General features: G+C 41.8%; 1 protein-coding gene across 1 annotated transcript in view; it reads right to left on the minus strand.

Moving 5' to 3' along the window:
- Positions 1–2,458: 2,458 nt before the first annotated feature.
- CHD7 (chromodomain helicase DNA binding protein 7) overlaps positions 2,459–15,703 on the minus strand; it is a 125,899-nt gene continuing 112,654 nt past the window's right edge. Inside the window, exons 28-37 of the mRNA XM_012661454.1 lie at positions 15,149–15,377; positions 14,696–14,904; positions 13,904–14,575; positions 12,872–13,032; positions 11,157–11,384; positions 10,471–10,914; positions 7,147–7,368; positions 5,933–6,073; positions 5,625–5,729; positions 2,459–3,772 (exon numbers count right to left, since the gene is read on the minus strand). Coding sequence (XP_012516908.1) covers positions 2,855–3,772; positions 5,625–5,729; positions 5,933–6,073; positions 7,147–7,368; positions 10,471–10,914; positions 11,157–11,384; positions 12,872–13,032; positions 13,904–14,575; positions 14,696–14,904; positions 15,149–15,377 — 3,329 coding nt within the window. The 3' untranslated portion in view covers positions 2,459–2,854. The remainder of the gene's footprint in view (positions 3,773–5,624; positions 5,730–5,932; positions 6,074–7,146; positions 7,369–10,470; positions 10,915–11,156; positions 11,385–12,871; positions 13,033–13,903; positions 14,576–14,695; positions 14,905–15,148; positions 15,378–15,703) is intronic.

The raw sequence follows: 15,703 nt of genomic DNA on the forward strand, positions 1-15,703 counted from the left end.
AAAAAAAAAAACTTGTGTGGCAAAATAAATCCAAATTTAAATGAGGTAACTGCGACTCAAGTTTCCTTAGCCGGAGCTCATATTGTTCCAGGCTCTAGGTCAGCAGGCTTTCTCTTAATTCCCAAGCTCAAACTTAAGATCTGTTAAGAAGGGGTGAGGGGAAAAAAACGTAGAAATACAGAAACACCAAACGCTTCAAATCATCCCTGTGTAATAATTTTCTTTCAAAGATCTAAGAGTCAGTATTTCAGGGGCACTTATATAAGCTCTGAAGCCAGCCTGGGTTCAAATCCTGCTCCTGCACTTACTGCTGGCCAGTTACGCCAACACCCCGGCCTCAGCCTCCCCGTGGAAGAACATCAGTCCTTCAGGAGAAGGCGGACGGGGCAGGAACGCCAGGAAGAGCGCTTAGCACCTCAGTGCTTTACCCACACCAAGCACACAGTCCACACCAATTAGCGACATACTGGATTGAAAATATTTGTTACTTAGGTAGATTCAAGATTACCACGAATTCCATTGGAAGAAAACGTGCATTTTCCAATATGAAAATCTGAATGCCTTTAAAGCCACGTTAACAGATGAATCCAGATAATGCCCATCGCAGGCCGCTGACTGTAGTTACGCCTTTGAAGACCATCATCGCCCTCAGCATCTAACAGCGACAGAGTCCCGTTGTATTCTCCCTTTACAGAGGCTCCTAGGAAAATTTGATACTATAAAGAACTTTAGAAAAAGACTCTTTTATGACTCATTTTATTAAACAAAGTCTCCCTACTAAACTCTTTTAGTTATTTTAGGTCTAAAAAGTCTTTCAGTAATTTCAGCATTTAAATTCCCTGTACTTTGTGCAGATCTAGTCTTCCCTTCCATGTTTGAAAAATTCCGTTTCAGAATATATTCTCCTAAAGACACCTTCCTCCAATGCACACCACCCACTAACGTTCAGGAGGCAACAGCAGCGTTGATGAGCAAAAGCAATAGGCTCTCTAAGGTGGAGGTTTCCAGTTGTTCCCTTTCCAGAATCAAAAAGGGTATGCTTCACCTTGGGATATGAATTAACGAAACCTCACTGTCTGGAAGGAACTGTGGCTGTCTGTCTTGCAGCATGCTGGGTGGGGGCGGACTGTGTGGCTATCCTGGGGGGAGAGGAGGGAGGCAACACACACAGAGCCACCTGGTCCACATCTCTTCCTCCTCTTCTTTTTAACTGGATGGAAATTTGGCTTTGCGTTTGTTCAGGTGACATAAAAAGGTGAGAACAGTAGATCTCAAATTATATTTTACTTCAAATATCAAAGGTCATAAAGAGGTCCACAAATCAGTAACCCTTGAGACTGTGCGTGCGTGCGTGCGCGCGAGCGTGCTTAAGTGGGCCTGTTTTAATTCCACATGGGTTTTTCCACACACTGGTTTCTGGCATCCAGTGCTGGTCTGCAGGACACCAGAGTGCCTTTGTGTCCCTTGCTGACACTACGGCATTGTGTTTTTCTACCCATTAGCCAAGGATAAATGACCTAGATATCGTGCCTATTAAAGCCTCATTTTTCTTTTGCCCTTTTGTTCTTCAGGGTACCACATTATCACGCGCTGCACACATTTCTAGGTATTCTCAGTCTCAGATGCCCTTTTGAGGGAGTAATAGGAGGGTTTTGTGTGCGTTTCTGTTGCGATATCTGGAGTGGAATTATGTGAAGGTAATTCAAGGTTTTTCTTCCTGTCTGGTCTCGAAGACAGTTTAGCGTATTGCTAAAAGCTAATCTTGTGTAAGAGGACATATCAAGAAACTGTACGAAAGCCAGAGTGCTGTATTTGCATCTATTGCGAATACAAAAAATAGAGTGAATACCAGTTTCCCTACACACTACATGCTATAATTACATCTCTGCATATCATGGGTCACTTTTATTAAAAGCATCATTACTACAGTTGGCAGCAATTTACATTTTATCTTACATGATAGCAGTTTTCAAAGAAAAAAATAAAAGGACATCACAACAAAGAAAAACAATACATTTACAAAGTCATGTCTGTAAACTTCAAGGCTAGTTTAGAGCTGAGGTAATGCTGTTTTAGCTTTGTGGCTAAAGTAACAAAGTCCTTTAATTTAAAAAAGGTACCTGATTCTCTCTTCTCTCACTCTTTATTTATTCATCTATTTATTTTGTTTATACCAGTGCATTACAAGACCACGAGACAATGGAACTGTAGTTCTGTCTGGCAAGAACCCTCCCAGTAGGTTAATTTTCCAAAGGGACCCTTCACATTCAACAGCTGCCTTATTATTGCTGCGCCTCGGGACAGAGACGTTCACACTAGCGTGGAGATTGTCAGAGTGTATGATGTGTGTGTTTGCGCAAGTGTGGGAACCCCCTACAGTCAAAAAGGGAAACGAATGAGCAAGTATGATATGTATGGTAAATTTCATCTTGACCTTCACAGCAGAAAAATTAAAATTAAAATTAAAAAATTAAATATATAACTTCATACTTCCTTGGAGCAGCACTTCCTTCCATTAGTGCCACTCAGTTACAAATTGCTCTTTATTATAATACCAATGGTACCAAAAGAAAAAAAGAAAAGCAGAGCATTATGTAAGCTTCCTTAAAAAGACATGATCACCTCTCAAATTTCATCTCTCCTAGGGATAATAAATAATGCACTGCACAATACTTAATGACCAAGATACCTTTTGACACACCTGTATAACATGACTTGGACTTTTTTTTTTTTTTTTGCTACACTATGTTACAGAACAGCTTATAAAACTAGGTATGAACATTAACTGTGAGTGTAAACAGTAGGACTACCACTTGTCAAAAGTTTTAAACACTTGAACTGGAACTGGTACGGGTTATTCATCATTTTCATTGTTTTCTATTTCATCCCCCCCATCGAGCGAGTCTAGCTCTTCACCCTGTGCTATTTCGTCTTCTAAAAGGGAGGACTCCGCAGTCTTGTCCAGGCTCTCCTCAGCGTCGCTGCCTTCCAGGGTCTCTCCGTCTTTAAAGGGGCCTCCCTCAGCCTTGTCAGCAGCCTTTTCTTCGCCGGAGCCCACGGCGTTCTGAAGTCCCGCCAGTGCTGGGAACCCAGGCAGCGTCAATCCCCCCAGTCCTGGAGGTAGAAACATGGATGGGTAGAAGAGGCCCGGGGCCATGGTGGACAGGAGGAAAGGGTTGAAGGCGAGCGGGTTTGAGGGCAATCCGGCCGGGGCGGTAGCAGCACCAACAGATCCATTTGCAGAGTCAGCAGCCGAAACAGCATCTGTGCTTTTCTCAGAGTCTTTGTTCTCGTCTTCGTTCTCATTTCCTTTCTCTTCTACTTTTGAAGTGCTGTCTTCCGGTTCTCCTTGACTCGAAGCAGTAGTGGTGTTTCCAGTAGCAGCTGACAGAGGGTTATTCAACAGCCCGCCCAGGCCGAACACGTTGGGCAGGCCCGCCATGCCTGGCAGCATCAGGGGCAGCACGGCAGCAGGGTTCTTAGCGTCGCCTCCGGCGGCGGCAGCTGTTGCCAGTCCTGGAGGGAAGCCCATGAGGCCTGCCAGCTGGAGGGACTGGAGATTCTGGAGATTCTGAAGGCTCGTCAGGTCCATTCCAGCGAACAGACTGTTCACTAACAGAGGGTTGATCCCTGACGTGGAGGCGACGGCAGCGGCGGCTGCGGCCGCTCTGGCGATTTCGCTTTTGGGCCTTCTCCCTCTTCTGCTCGCTCCTTCTCCCCGCACCACAGGGCCCGTGAGAAGACGGTCAAACATGGACTCGGGAACGAAACCCTGAAGAAAAAGGGGAGGCAAATGGTGGCTATAAAGGTTGCCGAAGAAAACGTAATTTCAGTGTGGGCCTTTGTGATGAACTGAACACTGACGTTCTAAATGGAAATATGCAGGAAATTATTTCCAGTCTAAAAGCTCAACCATAAACTATGAAAGCAAAACTTCTGTTTTTATTACGTTAGCTTCCTGAATTACGCTGAATTGAGGGAAAATTGCTAAAGGCTACTCTATCAGTGAGGGAAATGTCAAGTTAGCCTCATCCATAACTAACCCAGGAAATAATACATCAGAAAATGCATGATATATAACTATATTAAATCAGCACATCACACACCTTGAATATACACAACTTGTCAATTAAAAAAAGATTTTGTATGGGAGAAAAATTATAAAAGAGTATAATAACAAGAAAATATGTGGTTATATACCTTAAATACAGGATGTTTTATATATTCTATAATGTGTTATTTTGCATATTTCAAATATACGCAAGAGAAAAATTGAAAATATGAAAAATTTAATGAATTAAAATTATATTTAGTACCTACCCTAGAGAAATGAAAACTTATGTTCATACTAAAACCTGTACATAATTGTTTACAGCAGCTCTAGCTGTAATTTCAAAAATCTGAAAACAACCCAGATGTCCTTCAACGTGTGATGGATAAACACGCAATGGTACATTCACTCAGCAGTGGAAATCGCTGATACACACAACTACTTGGATAAATTTCAATATGATGAGAGAAGTCATCTCCAAAGTTACATACTTTATGCTTCTGTTAGGACATTCTCAAAAAACAAAACTCTAGGGATGGAGAACAGGTTGGTGCTAGTCAGGGACTAGGGGTGGGGCAAAGGTCAATAAGAGGGAACTCTGGGAGGTGAGGGAACTCTACTCTGATTATGGTGGCAGTTCATGAAACCACATGTGTATTAAAATTAAGAGAACTGTACACCAAAAGAAAAGTTGATTTTACTGTATAATTAAAAGGAACAAAAAAGAAATGGCATATCATTAACTAATTTTTTAAAAAACTAATAAAAATATTTTAGACAGAATTGTTGTATTTTTTATTTGTTTATTTTAAAATCAGAAATAGGCTGGGCACAAGGGCTCATGCCTGTAATCCTAGTACTTTCGGAGGCTGAGCCAGGAGGATCACTTGAGGCCAGGAGTTCAAAAGCAGCATGAGCAACACAGCAAGAACCTGTGCCTACAAAAATCAGCCAGGCATGGTGGTGTGGGCCTGTAGTCCTAGCTACCTGGGAGACCAATGCAGGAGATCAGTTGAGCCCAGGAGTTTAAGGTTGCAGTGAGCTGTGATGACAGCACTGCACCCTAGCCCAGGCAACAGAGCAAGGCCCTGTCTTAAGAAAAAAAAAAAAAAAAAAGATATATATATATATATATATATATATATCAGAAATCAAAAAAATATATATATCAGTTAATCTTAATGATCTCAACCACCATAAATTCTATTCCACTCATGGACTGCTAAATAGGTTTACTAGGGGTGCTCCCCCCTGGAGTAAGTCTACCTCCAAAGACTGTGAATGTATATTTCTATAAAATCCTTTTAAATTGGAGCTGACAAATTAATTCACTCTGGATTAATGATGTATTGATGAAATTAATTCACTCTGGATTAATGATGTATTGATGTAAGAAATGATGATGTATTAATGATGTATGAAATGATGTATGAAAATGATATATTATGTCAATTCTTTAATGCTAAGAATAAGTTACAACTGAATAATTAATGGCCAAAAGAAAAATTTCAAAAACTCAGGAAAACAGTTTTGTACAGATACCTTTCTTGACAGAAATGCAGCTTGTACTTACAGACTGCTTAACTATATCAGTCCAGTCTGGAGCAACTGCAAATTCAGGATTTTCTTCCAGCCACCTGGGTAGATCCTTCATCGGAGGTGCCATAGCTCCACCCATCTGGGTAGAGGCATTTGACAAGTGATTAAAAAAACACAAAGTCTTCCCTTCCCCCTCCCCTCATTTCCCCCCTCCCCCTTCTATATACACAGACAATTCTGAAAGAAACAAGATTCTTTCTACTTATAAAAGATGGCAGGATAAAACACTTCTTTCTGGGGTAAGAAATCACATAGAGATCAATTCCCTTTCCCAACATTTACCTTCTTCCCATTTCGTTTATTGACAACAGGCACCCTTTCTTCTCCTGTCAAAGTGTTTATATCCAATTTATTAGGGTTTCGACATCTATGTCGTTTCTGTTTCGGTTTCTGAAATGAGGAAAACAGCACATCCGCATTCTTCTGCAAAAGAAAAAATGTGTTTAGTAAAACTGTATTTAGTCCTTACTCTTTCCTAAATAAATACCAGAGAGAATTGTCAGGTCGTTTTCAATTATTATGAAAGTTTCAAGAATCATTTTAATTATTAGAAACCATACTTTTCTTAGATAGACCCCCTTCCCCTTTTACCCCTGTCCATTAAAGAACAAAACAAACGCATAAGCTGAGAATTTTCCTTTCCCTTTTATCTAACAATAACCTCACTTAACGTTTTTTCTCAAATGTTTAAGTTGCGGTATTTTTAAGGGAAATTTTCTGTAGTACCTTTACTGATTTCTAGTCAGTGGCTTGAATGAACACAGAGATGACATCCCATTTGATGACATAAGATTGTCTGTGATGAGAACCAACAAAGGGATGAAAGGATCTTGAAGGTGGGGGTGGTGGGGGGCACATTCTGAGTGGCAAGAACATTAGGCTGGACTTGACAAAATAAAATGTAAAACCCTACATTTATGTTTTTAAAAAATCAACCACATAAATATAGGAAGTGAAAGATTTGCATCGCCAGCTAGCAAACAGTTTGTGTGGCAAACCATCTGGAGATATGAATTGTCTAATGCTTAATATAAGGCACAAGTGTTGCTTAAAAAGCAGCTAATAAAATCTCGGGCTGCATTAACTGGTCAAATCTATGGAAGTAATGGCTTTGCAGCACTCTGGGCTGGCTGGGCCTTGTCTAGTGACCAGTAAAGAGCATGGAAGAGTGCTACCCAACCCTGAGACCACCTGGAAACCATGCTGTGCAAAGAATAACTGAAGAAATCACATCTGTTTGGAGGGAAAAGGGAAAAGTAAGGCAACATATAACAGACATCTTCAAATAACTGTAAGGCTGCCTTCAGTAGGACAGACCTGAAGCGAGGTTTCTCTAATACAGAAGATCCAGCAACGAAAAACCAGGAAACACTTGAGACCAGGAGACAATCAAGCAAAAGGCAGAGGAACCAGCTATCAGGGATTCCTACACTGTGTAGGAATGAAGAGGAATGACCTAGCAAGACTCCTTCCAACTCTGAACTCTGAATACTTACTGGTACGTAACTTGGCATATCAACAGTGTAAGTAGGATGCAGCTTGAGCCATTCAACTAAATCTTTATTTTTAGGAGCATCTTCCCCCACCAGCCTAGTCCCATCTTCAAGATTTATAACAGGGATCCGCATGTCTGGGTCCAGCTGTCCAGGAGAAGGAATGTTTCTTGTCGGTGGGGTCTCTATGTCTTCTTCAAAAGCTTTGGTCACCTCAGCATCCTCCTGCAGAGAGTTGACAATGGTCTGAATTCTTACATGAAGAGAGAGATTCCAACGATGTCCTATTCCAAGAACATGCTATCCTAGCATAATGGATCTTTGATCAAAAAGGGAAAAAAGTTACTCGAAACAATGTCAGTTTGGGGACAGCTATTAAATTAGAAGAGCAAACTTTTACATCATTCTTTACACTGTAGAATTAGTAATTAGGTAGAAAATTCACAGTCCAGCAAGTCTCCATGCTTTGAAGTCCCAACCAAGCCACGAGGAACACAACACAGGTGGTGCAGTCTGAGCTGGATATGCACAGAAAGGTCACCTTGCAATCTCTCTTGAGGATCCCTGGAGAATATCATTAAAGATAATTTGTACTAAAGGGATGTTCCAAAAGCCCATTTACAAGTAACTTTTTGGCACTCTGTGCACAATGTAATTTTGTTGGTAGTGCGACATTTTGTGTTCAGTATGTGTGGCAACACCAGAAAGAACCACCCAAACTGAAGTCTGGCGTATGCCTTCATCCTGGTGCTGGCCCGTACACTCTGTCGTTTCAACCCCCAGACACCCATTTCTCCATCCCCACGGCTGCACCAGGGCTCGGGTCTTCGTCACTTCCCACTGGGTTACTGTCATCTTCCTCAGTGGCCTTTCTGACTCTAACCCCACCCTCTCCAATTCAACCTGCATGTTGCCACGCTGGAGTGAGTTTTCTAACACACAGCTCTTCCCAGTTCAAAAAGTCGTGTCATATCACTCCTTTATTTAACTAGTTCAGTAATCGGGTCCCTGTTACTTTTAGGATGAAAGCCAAGTTCTTCAGCAGGGCCATCAAGGCCCCCCATGACTTGCAGCCTGCCCCATCTCACGCTGCCCTCGGCTGAAGCTCAGCTCTGTTCAACAAACTCCCCAGCCAGTGACTTCAGTTCACCAAACATGAGAGGCTTTTTCTTGCCTCGGTCCTTCTGCACGTGGTCCCCACCCACCCTTTTGAAATGATGGACTCCTACACGAACTTCAAAACTTTTCTGAAGTACGACCATCTCTAGGAAACTTCCTCATTTGCTTCTCCCCATGTCCTCCCCAGGCACGCCATGTGTGTCATGGCACACATGGTGCAACTGTGATACATTATTATTTATCTGTCCCCTCACCCTGAACACTGAGTTCTCCAGTGCAAGCACCTGTCTGTCCTTTATTCTTTGAATCTCGGTGCCTGGGACAGGGAACAGGGCCAGTTTCCATGATGCTGACAAATGCACCCTCACTTTTGATGGCAGCATAAAGATGTCCCCAGTTATAGTGCTTACATAATACAAGATTTTAGGACCTGCCCTGTTCCATGCAGGTAACACTCCTACCTTTTACACCTCTTCACTACTCAGCTTATTTACAGATCAGTTAGCGTTTTCCTTACAATTTATACACGTGCACATCACTCGCCACGACACCAAATGGGGAATCCTCAAATTCCAAAATTTGACAATTAAAAAAGAAAAGGCTTAAAAATACATTTTCTAATATCTATTAGGAGTTCTCCCAGGCCTGAGCTTTTAGAAAAAGAAAAATATCAATAAATCCTCAATAGCTTAAAGTAGTGAAATGAGTAAAGTCAGACTCAAGTCTAATACAAGATGTATACTTGCAACAGGAAAATAGCATCAGGGTTGCACTATTAATTCCTAACACCTGGTCCACAGACATGTGTCGCAATCCAAGTATTAAACGTGACAGTAAATAAAAAGAAATGTCAGCTGTAGAAATTCCATTTGTTAAAGTTTATGAAGAAAGGATTTTTCAGTCAACAAAATCTATCAGAGGTAGGGCAGTTTCAAGCAGGAAAGCTAACCACTGGTAGTACAACTCTGTCTGAGGGCGACACCCCTGGAAATGGCATCTGAACTTAGAGAACACACATTAAGTCACAGCTTGTCCACTCAAAAGTGTATTTCTTCAGGATTCTAAAAACAGTCATGTGATCAACAACAAATATGATCATTATTATGACTGTGCACTGATAATCAACTTTGAAAATTTACTCTTAACCACCTGGATGGTTCCGTTCTAATCAAACCCCACCAGAAGGCAAATTTCAGTGAATGTTATTTTGTCATTTCCAAACTTTAACTCAACTCAATAAAGCTTAAGTTATTAAGCTTTCTCTGGGTTCAAAAAATAGAAAATGGGCAAATAATAAGAGGAATGGAATAAGGAAAAACATGTTGAAACAAACAATTGTCTTCCCTCAATCTTGAATTTTAGTATGTCCCTAACTGTACCCTGCTGCCCACAGGGGGCCCATGGTGGCCCAGTGCCAGTGAAGCTTTCTGCAGTGTTGGTCCCTCAGCACAGACAAGAGGCTCCAGGGCCAGGGGTCAGGATATCTAGTGCTAATTTACCCTGTAAAGAGAGCAGATGTACTTATGTTCTTTGGGGTAAAATCCTTGCCATTGGTGAGTCAGGCCCCACTTTTTTGGGTGGTGTGATTGAAGCAAATTGGGAAAGATAATCATTTTTAGTATATTGCATTTGTTTCCTCTGAATTGAAAAGGGAAAAGTCAAAATCTGTTAGCCCATCCATTAGGATGAATCTCATTCAAATCTAAACTAGCGAAGATGGAGCTCCGATTTTTAAAACCTCTGGTTATGGAGGCAGAATTCGCAGTCACTAGCTTTGCATATGAACACAAATCTTAGGTCTGATACTAAACATTTGTACTAATGTTATAAACACCATGTCCCCAAAACATAACACTAATTTTAAGAGCAGAAGCTTTTTCCACCTCAAGAATTCAGAGATAACAATTCTAGGCTCGAAAGAACATGTGTTCGCTTTTGGCTACTTTTCCAAGAGTAACTGACACAGCAGAATTTGGGAAGAATAAATCCTCAAGCTACACTTGGTTCAGGCTGAGTGATCTTTATCAGAGATCAGCGCAATTTTCCAGCTCAGAACTACGACTCTGTTTATTGTAATGCTGTTTCTAGGTGGAAGAAGCCAGCTTTCACACCACGTTGCTGAGAGGAACACAGCCCAGCACGGAGAGCAGTGTGGGGCCCCTGGCTGTCGACATGGGCACAGGCAGTGGAAGTGAGCCCCCAACTTACGGCACTCAATGACGTCCGTTTGTGGCTCATGAAAAGCAGATCAAGGCCCTCCACGTTTTTCCTCCTTCCCCGCCTCCTCTTCACGGGAGGCTCTCCGTCCACTAGGGAGCCGTTAAGCAGATGCCTCGTGGGTGTGCGCGAAAGGCCTGCTTGGAGCAGTTCCATTTGAGTCTTAAAGGCATCGGACACTGGTGTTGAGACATTAGGCAAGATAAACTTTGAAGTAAGCGATGAAAAATTTGAGGTAGAACTTGTTGCCTCTCTTGAGGCCTTTGATAAGTCTACAACTTTTTCTTGTCCATTTTCTGAGACCACCTGAGACTCTCGAAGCTGGGCAACCATCTCCATGAGATTTCGCCTCTTGGCAGCTCTTTCGGCCTCAATTTCAATTTTTCTCCTTCTCCTCCTCCGCTGGCGAGGGACAGAGAGGTTGAGGGCATCTTCCTATTGAAAAATTCCAACAAAACAGAGTTGCGATGAGCCAAAACTGTACCTGCTATATGGGCTGGCTTTTAGAAATAAGGAACAAGAAGCTTAAGGAATTAAACCTTCACGACTGGTGCATGGAGCTGAAGAAACAGCAGCCATCTTATCTCTAATGGGACCAGTGGAACACAAGCTCCTAAACCGAGTTAAGATTTAGAAAGCTTCCCGTTAAGCTGCAAAAACAAACCACTCTCACTCGCCTTTGACAACTGAGGAGAAGTAGTGATGTCCTCACTCCCACTAATGCTGGCTTGGCCGACCATGGAGAGCTCAGCAAAGCTCCTCTTCTGCAAGGGACTGTCCACGGTGGTGGGTGTGTAACCAGGGATGAGGCCCTGGAAATCAAACATCTGGCGCCTATTTACTGGCCATTTGCCTTTCAACACTGCTTCACAGATGTTGTCTAATCGGTTTATCATTACTCTATCCTGGAGGGAGTAGAAAAGTCACATGAAATTGTAACAAAAACCTGGTTAAAATTGCTAGATAAATATATCCATCAAGATGCAAAAGAGCATAGAATGCCTAAAAGTCAATTGGAGGGCAAAGAGTGAAAGAAAATAAGGTAAAACGCCAAACAAGAAAGTAAACAGACAAAACTCCCCATATTGGCATTGCTCTAGTAGAAGGCTGTAGGTGGCTCCAACACAGAAAACTTACTATTTTTCAATTACAAACAATGAACTACATAAAACAGAAAAACATGTTAAATAACCACCGCCTTCAAAATATGCTCATATTTAAAAAGTAATTCTTGTCCAAGCTCCACAGAGAGCTGTTGTGAACGTCAGTGGATGACAATGGAAACCCTGGCCCTTCAGATCCACAGGCTGGATTGCAGAGCGTCCCAGGAAGTGGGACATCATTAGCGTCACTATTAATAAAGTTCAGCATTATGAGACGAGCACCAACCTAGGAACACCTAATGAATGTCAATTTGCATTCCCCACCTATTATCACTTCAAATTTCATTGAAGCGTGTACATTAAAAAATTCTAATTACAGCTTTAGACTGAGTTTCCATAGATTAAAAGTGCCTGCTACTATAACCTTTGACTGATCTGGGAAACTCCCTCCTATACTCAGTAAAAGAGATCAGCATAATGGGGGAACTAAAGGGACATACACAGAGAAAAAACGTCTTTGGTAGTGCATTCTTCAGTTAAAACTTTTGCCTTGTGTCTTAAACAGGACTAACACTGAGAAAGACCGGCCTGGAGATGAGTCCACTGAAATCGTGTTTTGTGTTGTTTGTTTTAAACCAGACAGCTCTGTTTTGGTGATTAGGATGATTATTTCCCCACCCTGAAAAACAGACCCAAATTATACAGGGATTTATTATAAAATTATGCTATTTAGCCAAAAAAGTAATTTCCATTCTGCTTTCAGTTACAGATAACTGCATTTGGAATTATCTCATAATGTATTGGAGCAAATGGATCAACAGCCCACCGTCTCCTGAGTTGAGAAGATGGTAGATTTCCAAATATATGAAGCTGTCATAAATCTGAAAGCTTTGCTTCAAGTAAAAATATTTAAAACAACACTTTTAAAAGTCCAAACATTTTCTTTTGCCAAAGGATGAATCCACTCAAATGACAATCTGTAGATTATACCGGACACCCTGACTGACTAAACAAAATAGCTGTAAGAAGCAAAGACCCATCCACATAAATAGTTCTATATCTTATTATTTTTCTTTCATGTCACCTTTCCTAACCTATTACAAATGTATCTACAAATTTTTTTCTTTGGGCTTTCCAGATCATTCTTTAAAAACATAAGAAAAATCTACAGTCTTCATACACGATTTCAAAGTTTACCTTAAAATTATTTGAAAAATAAAGCTAGAAAGATTTCCTCTACCCTACACCAACAAAACAAAATAATAAAACAGTAACAAAAATCTGCCAACCTTAGGCCAAAATGAGAAGGCAAATGTTCTCTCCTGGAGGAGCTGAGCTACTGAAGGATCTCCATCCTCCATGTAGAATCCATCTCGGGTTTCATCCCTAGCAGTGCTCATAGAAGCATTGCTTTCTTCATCAAAATTCTTCCCTCTAGAGATAGCTCCTGCTGAGAAATGAGTTAATGTGCATTACTCACAACCAGAATATCTCTGAAATCAAAGTTTAGAAAGGACATAGTTAAAAATTTGAATACTAATGAGCTCCATCTTATTGAGTACCTACTACTATGTAGCTAGAATGGTACTGGGCATCTTACAGATCTGTCATCTAAAGCTTGCAACAACCCTTTAACACACCTATTTCCATTTCATACATGAAGAAGCAGAAGCTTGGAGAGGTTACATTAGGAGCCATCTAGCACTGTGTAAGTCTTACAGGAGCCTAAAAAGCCAACCAAGTCTCTGACCCAAGGAGCCTATATTCTTCCACCTGGGAAAAAGGGCTAACGTTCCGGCTAAAGTAGAAAGTTGCAGCTACAGCAGGACAATACAAAGTGATGCTTTATTTTTACTTTGTGCCAGTTATAGCAACCTGTGACTTAGAAAGAAAACTGGGCATTTTCAGATTCTATTCCTCCTTTTACTTATAAATTAAAACAAAATAAAGCACCATTTGTTTTAAATAATTAATAACATTTACTCAATGAATCACCCTCTTCCCTCATATTTATTTGTCCCAAGTTAAAATCACATGGAATTCTTATTGCACTACGACTATAGAGCTAACCTCCATCCTTAAACCAGAAGTTGTTAATGTGCATGCACAACTCTTCTTAGACTTTACATTGTTTGAGACAGCATGTTTGCATGCTATAAGGTGCCAGGGCAAAACGCACATCTAAGTGTAACCTGAAATCATCCCTGCACAGAAGGAAACGTACACCAATTACTCTTAAGAAAGAAAAAAGCACTTGAAAACAGCGCATCTCACAATAAGCTGCTGTGAATCAGGACAGAGGCCCAATGGCTAGGCCTTACCTTCAGGCTGGGAAGACTCTTCCGACTTATCATCATCCTCCAGCTTTTCTTCCTCATCCTCTTCGGAACCTTTCTCTGAGATAGACTTGGACCCAGGGTCTGCGCTGACCTCCACACCTTTCAGTTCATTTTTCATGGAGCTGGCCTCGGCCTCACCCTCCTGCTTGCTCTCCGTCCCCCCACGGTCGATTTCCTCTTCCTCTTCCTTCACCTCGGATTTCTCCTTGGCAGTCGAGTTTTCAGACTCCTCTGCTTTGCCTTCGGCTTGCTCCACTGCCTTGTCATCTGGCACGTGAGTGGATGAGAGGACTGGAGGAGCCTGGCCAAATCCGACTGCCAGCGGGTTCAAGGAAGATATGTTACCTGCCCCTCTATTCTGAGCAAAGTTCTTATGTGCATCCAGGAAGGACAACTCGGGGTCGTTGAGGATGTGGTAGTCTGTCCGGCTGACCCCGTGTTTAGCAGCACCAACCAGCAAGTCTCGGTCATGCCTTCCGCACTCCCACCACTCCGGCAGGTCCAAGCTCGGCTGGCAGAGCTTCAGCCTCTCTCCCAGCTGCGGGTGATGAAGCACCTGCTCCCGGATCTTCCGCAGCAGCTCTATGCGGTACAGAGTCCTAGAGGCTCGCTCCTCTGTGATCGGCTCGATCATGGAGGAGAGGTCAGGCGGTTCTGTAACACAAAAGCGCTCGTGTTTTCTTGGGAAAAACTCGTACAACTTAAAGTGTACACTTTTTATTTTTCACTGTATTGGCCTTTTGGTATAGAAACTTTGTTACTAAATGTACCTACCGTCATCTGGCTTGGTGGGCATTCGACACACTCGCCTACACATGGCCACAAAACAACTGAAGTATTTCTCCAAACTCTCATCAGACTTTTTATCAAGTCTGGCAAAAGCTCGAAATTGGTTCCAGTCAAACTGCTGTTTCATGGGGTCAAAAATAACCCCAAAAGTGGATACCACGCGGTAGAAATCAGCCTCTTCTCTTCTCGTCCACCTGTTAGAAAGATAGCATGCATCATACTCCAGGAAAAAGGCCTAAAGTTTATTGGGTTTTTCCTCTTCTCTCTAGATTTTATACATGGTACATATTTTGGGGTTGAGGGGACAGACTGCTTTGATGTAGTGAGGCTTTCTTTGGTGGTCACTATCTGTGACGTGATTCCTGTCTCTTGCAGGCCTAGAAGAGCAGAGAAGAGGGGAATGTACCAGGAGTTGAGTGAAACCCTCAAGAAACTCACTTTTGCCGTTTCTCAGATATAATAGCTTCCCTTTCTGCTTCTAGTGCTCTCACTTCCTCCCGAGGCCGCCGTCTGCGCCGGTCAGTCTTCATTAGGGCCTCTTGCCTCATCTGTTGCCTTTTATAGCTGCGCTGATAGGCAGTAATGAGCCGGCGCAGACGTGTAGTCAGGGTTGAAGTGTTAGGCCAGTAGAGTTGGCCTAACTCAGCATTACTCTCACTGTGCTTGCCTGGGGAAGTGGAAAGACATTTTTGAAATGTGTAGCTGCAATTTTGCAATACACAGGATTTTCCAACAAAACAGGATGACTCATTAACATTCAAACGACAGTGTGGGAAAGGGCAGCTCAGTGTCCTCATTTTAAAAATACAAATAAAGGAATAATATTAGTTTGGAACTTATAAACTATTCCTTATTTGACTCCTTAGAAGGGGGAAAAACAAATTTATTTATCAGTCCTACATAAAGAAACATACTTTATAGCACAAACTACATTATAATGCTCTCCTGTAGTGTATGTAAAATAATCATCTTTTGAACATAAAAAAATTGCAT

The sequence above is a fragment of the Propithecus coquereli genome, unplaced genomic scaffold, assembly GCF_000956105.1.
Source record: "Propithecus coquereli isolate 6110/MARCELLA unplaced genomic scaffold, Pcoq_1.0 Scaffold71, whole genome shotgun sequence".
Taxonomy (NCBI): domain Eukaryota; kingdom Metazoa; phylum Chordata; class Mammalia; order Primates; family Indriidae; genus Propithecus; species Propithecus coquereli.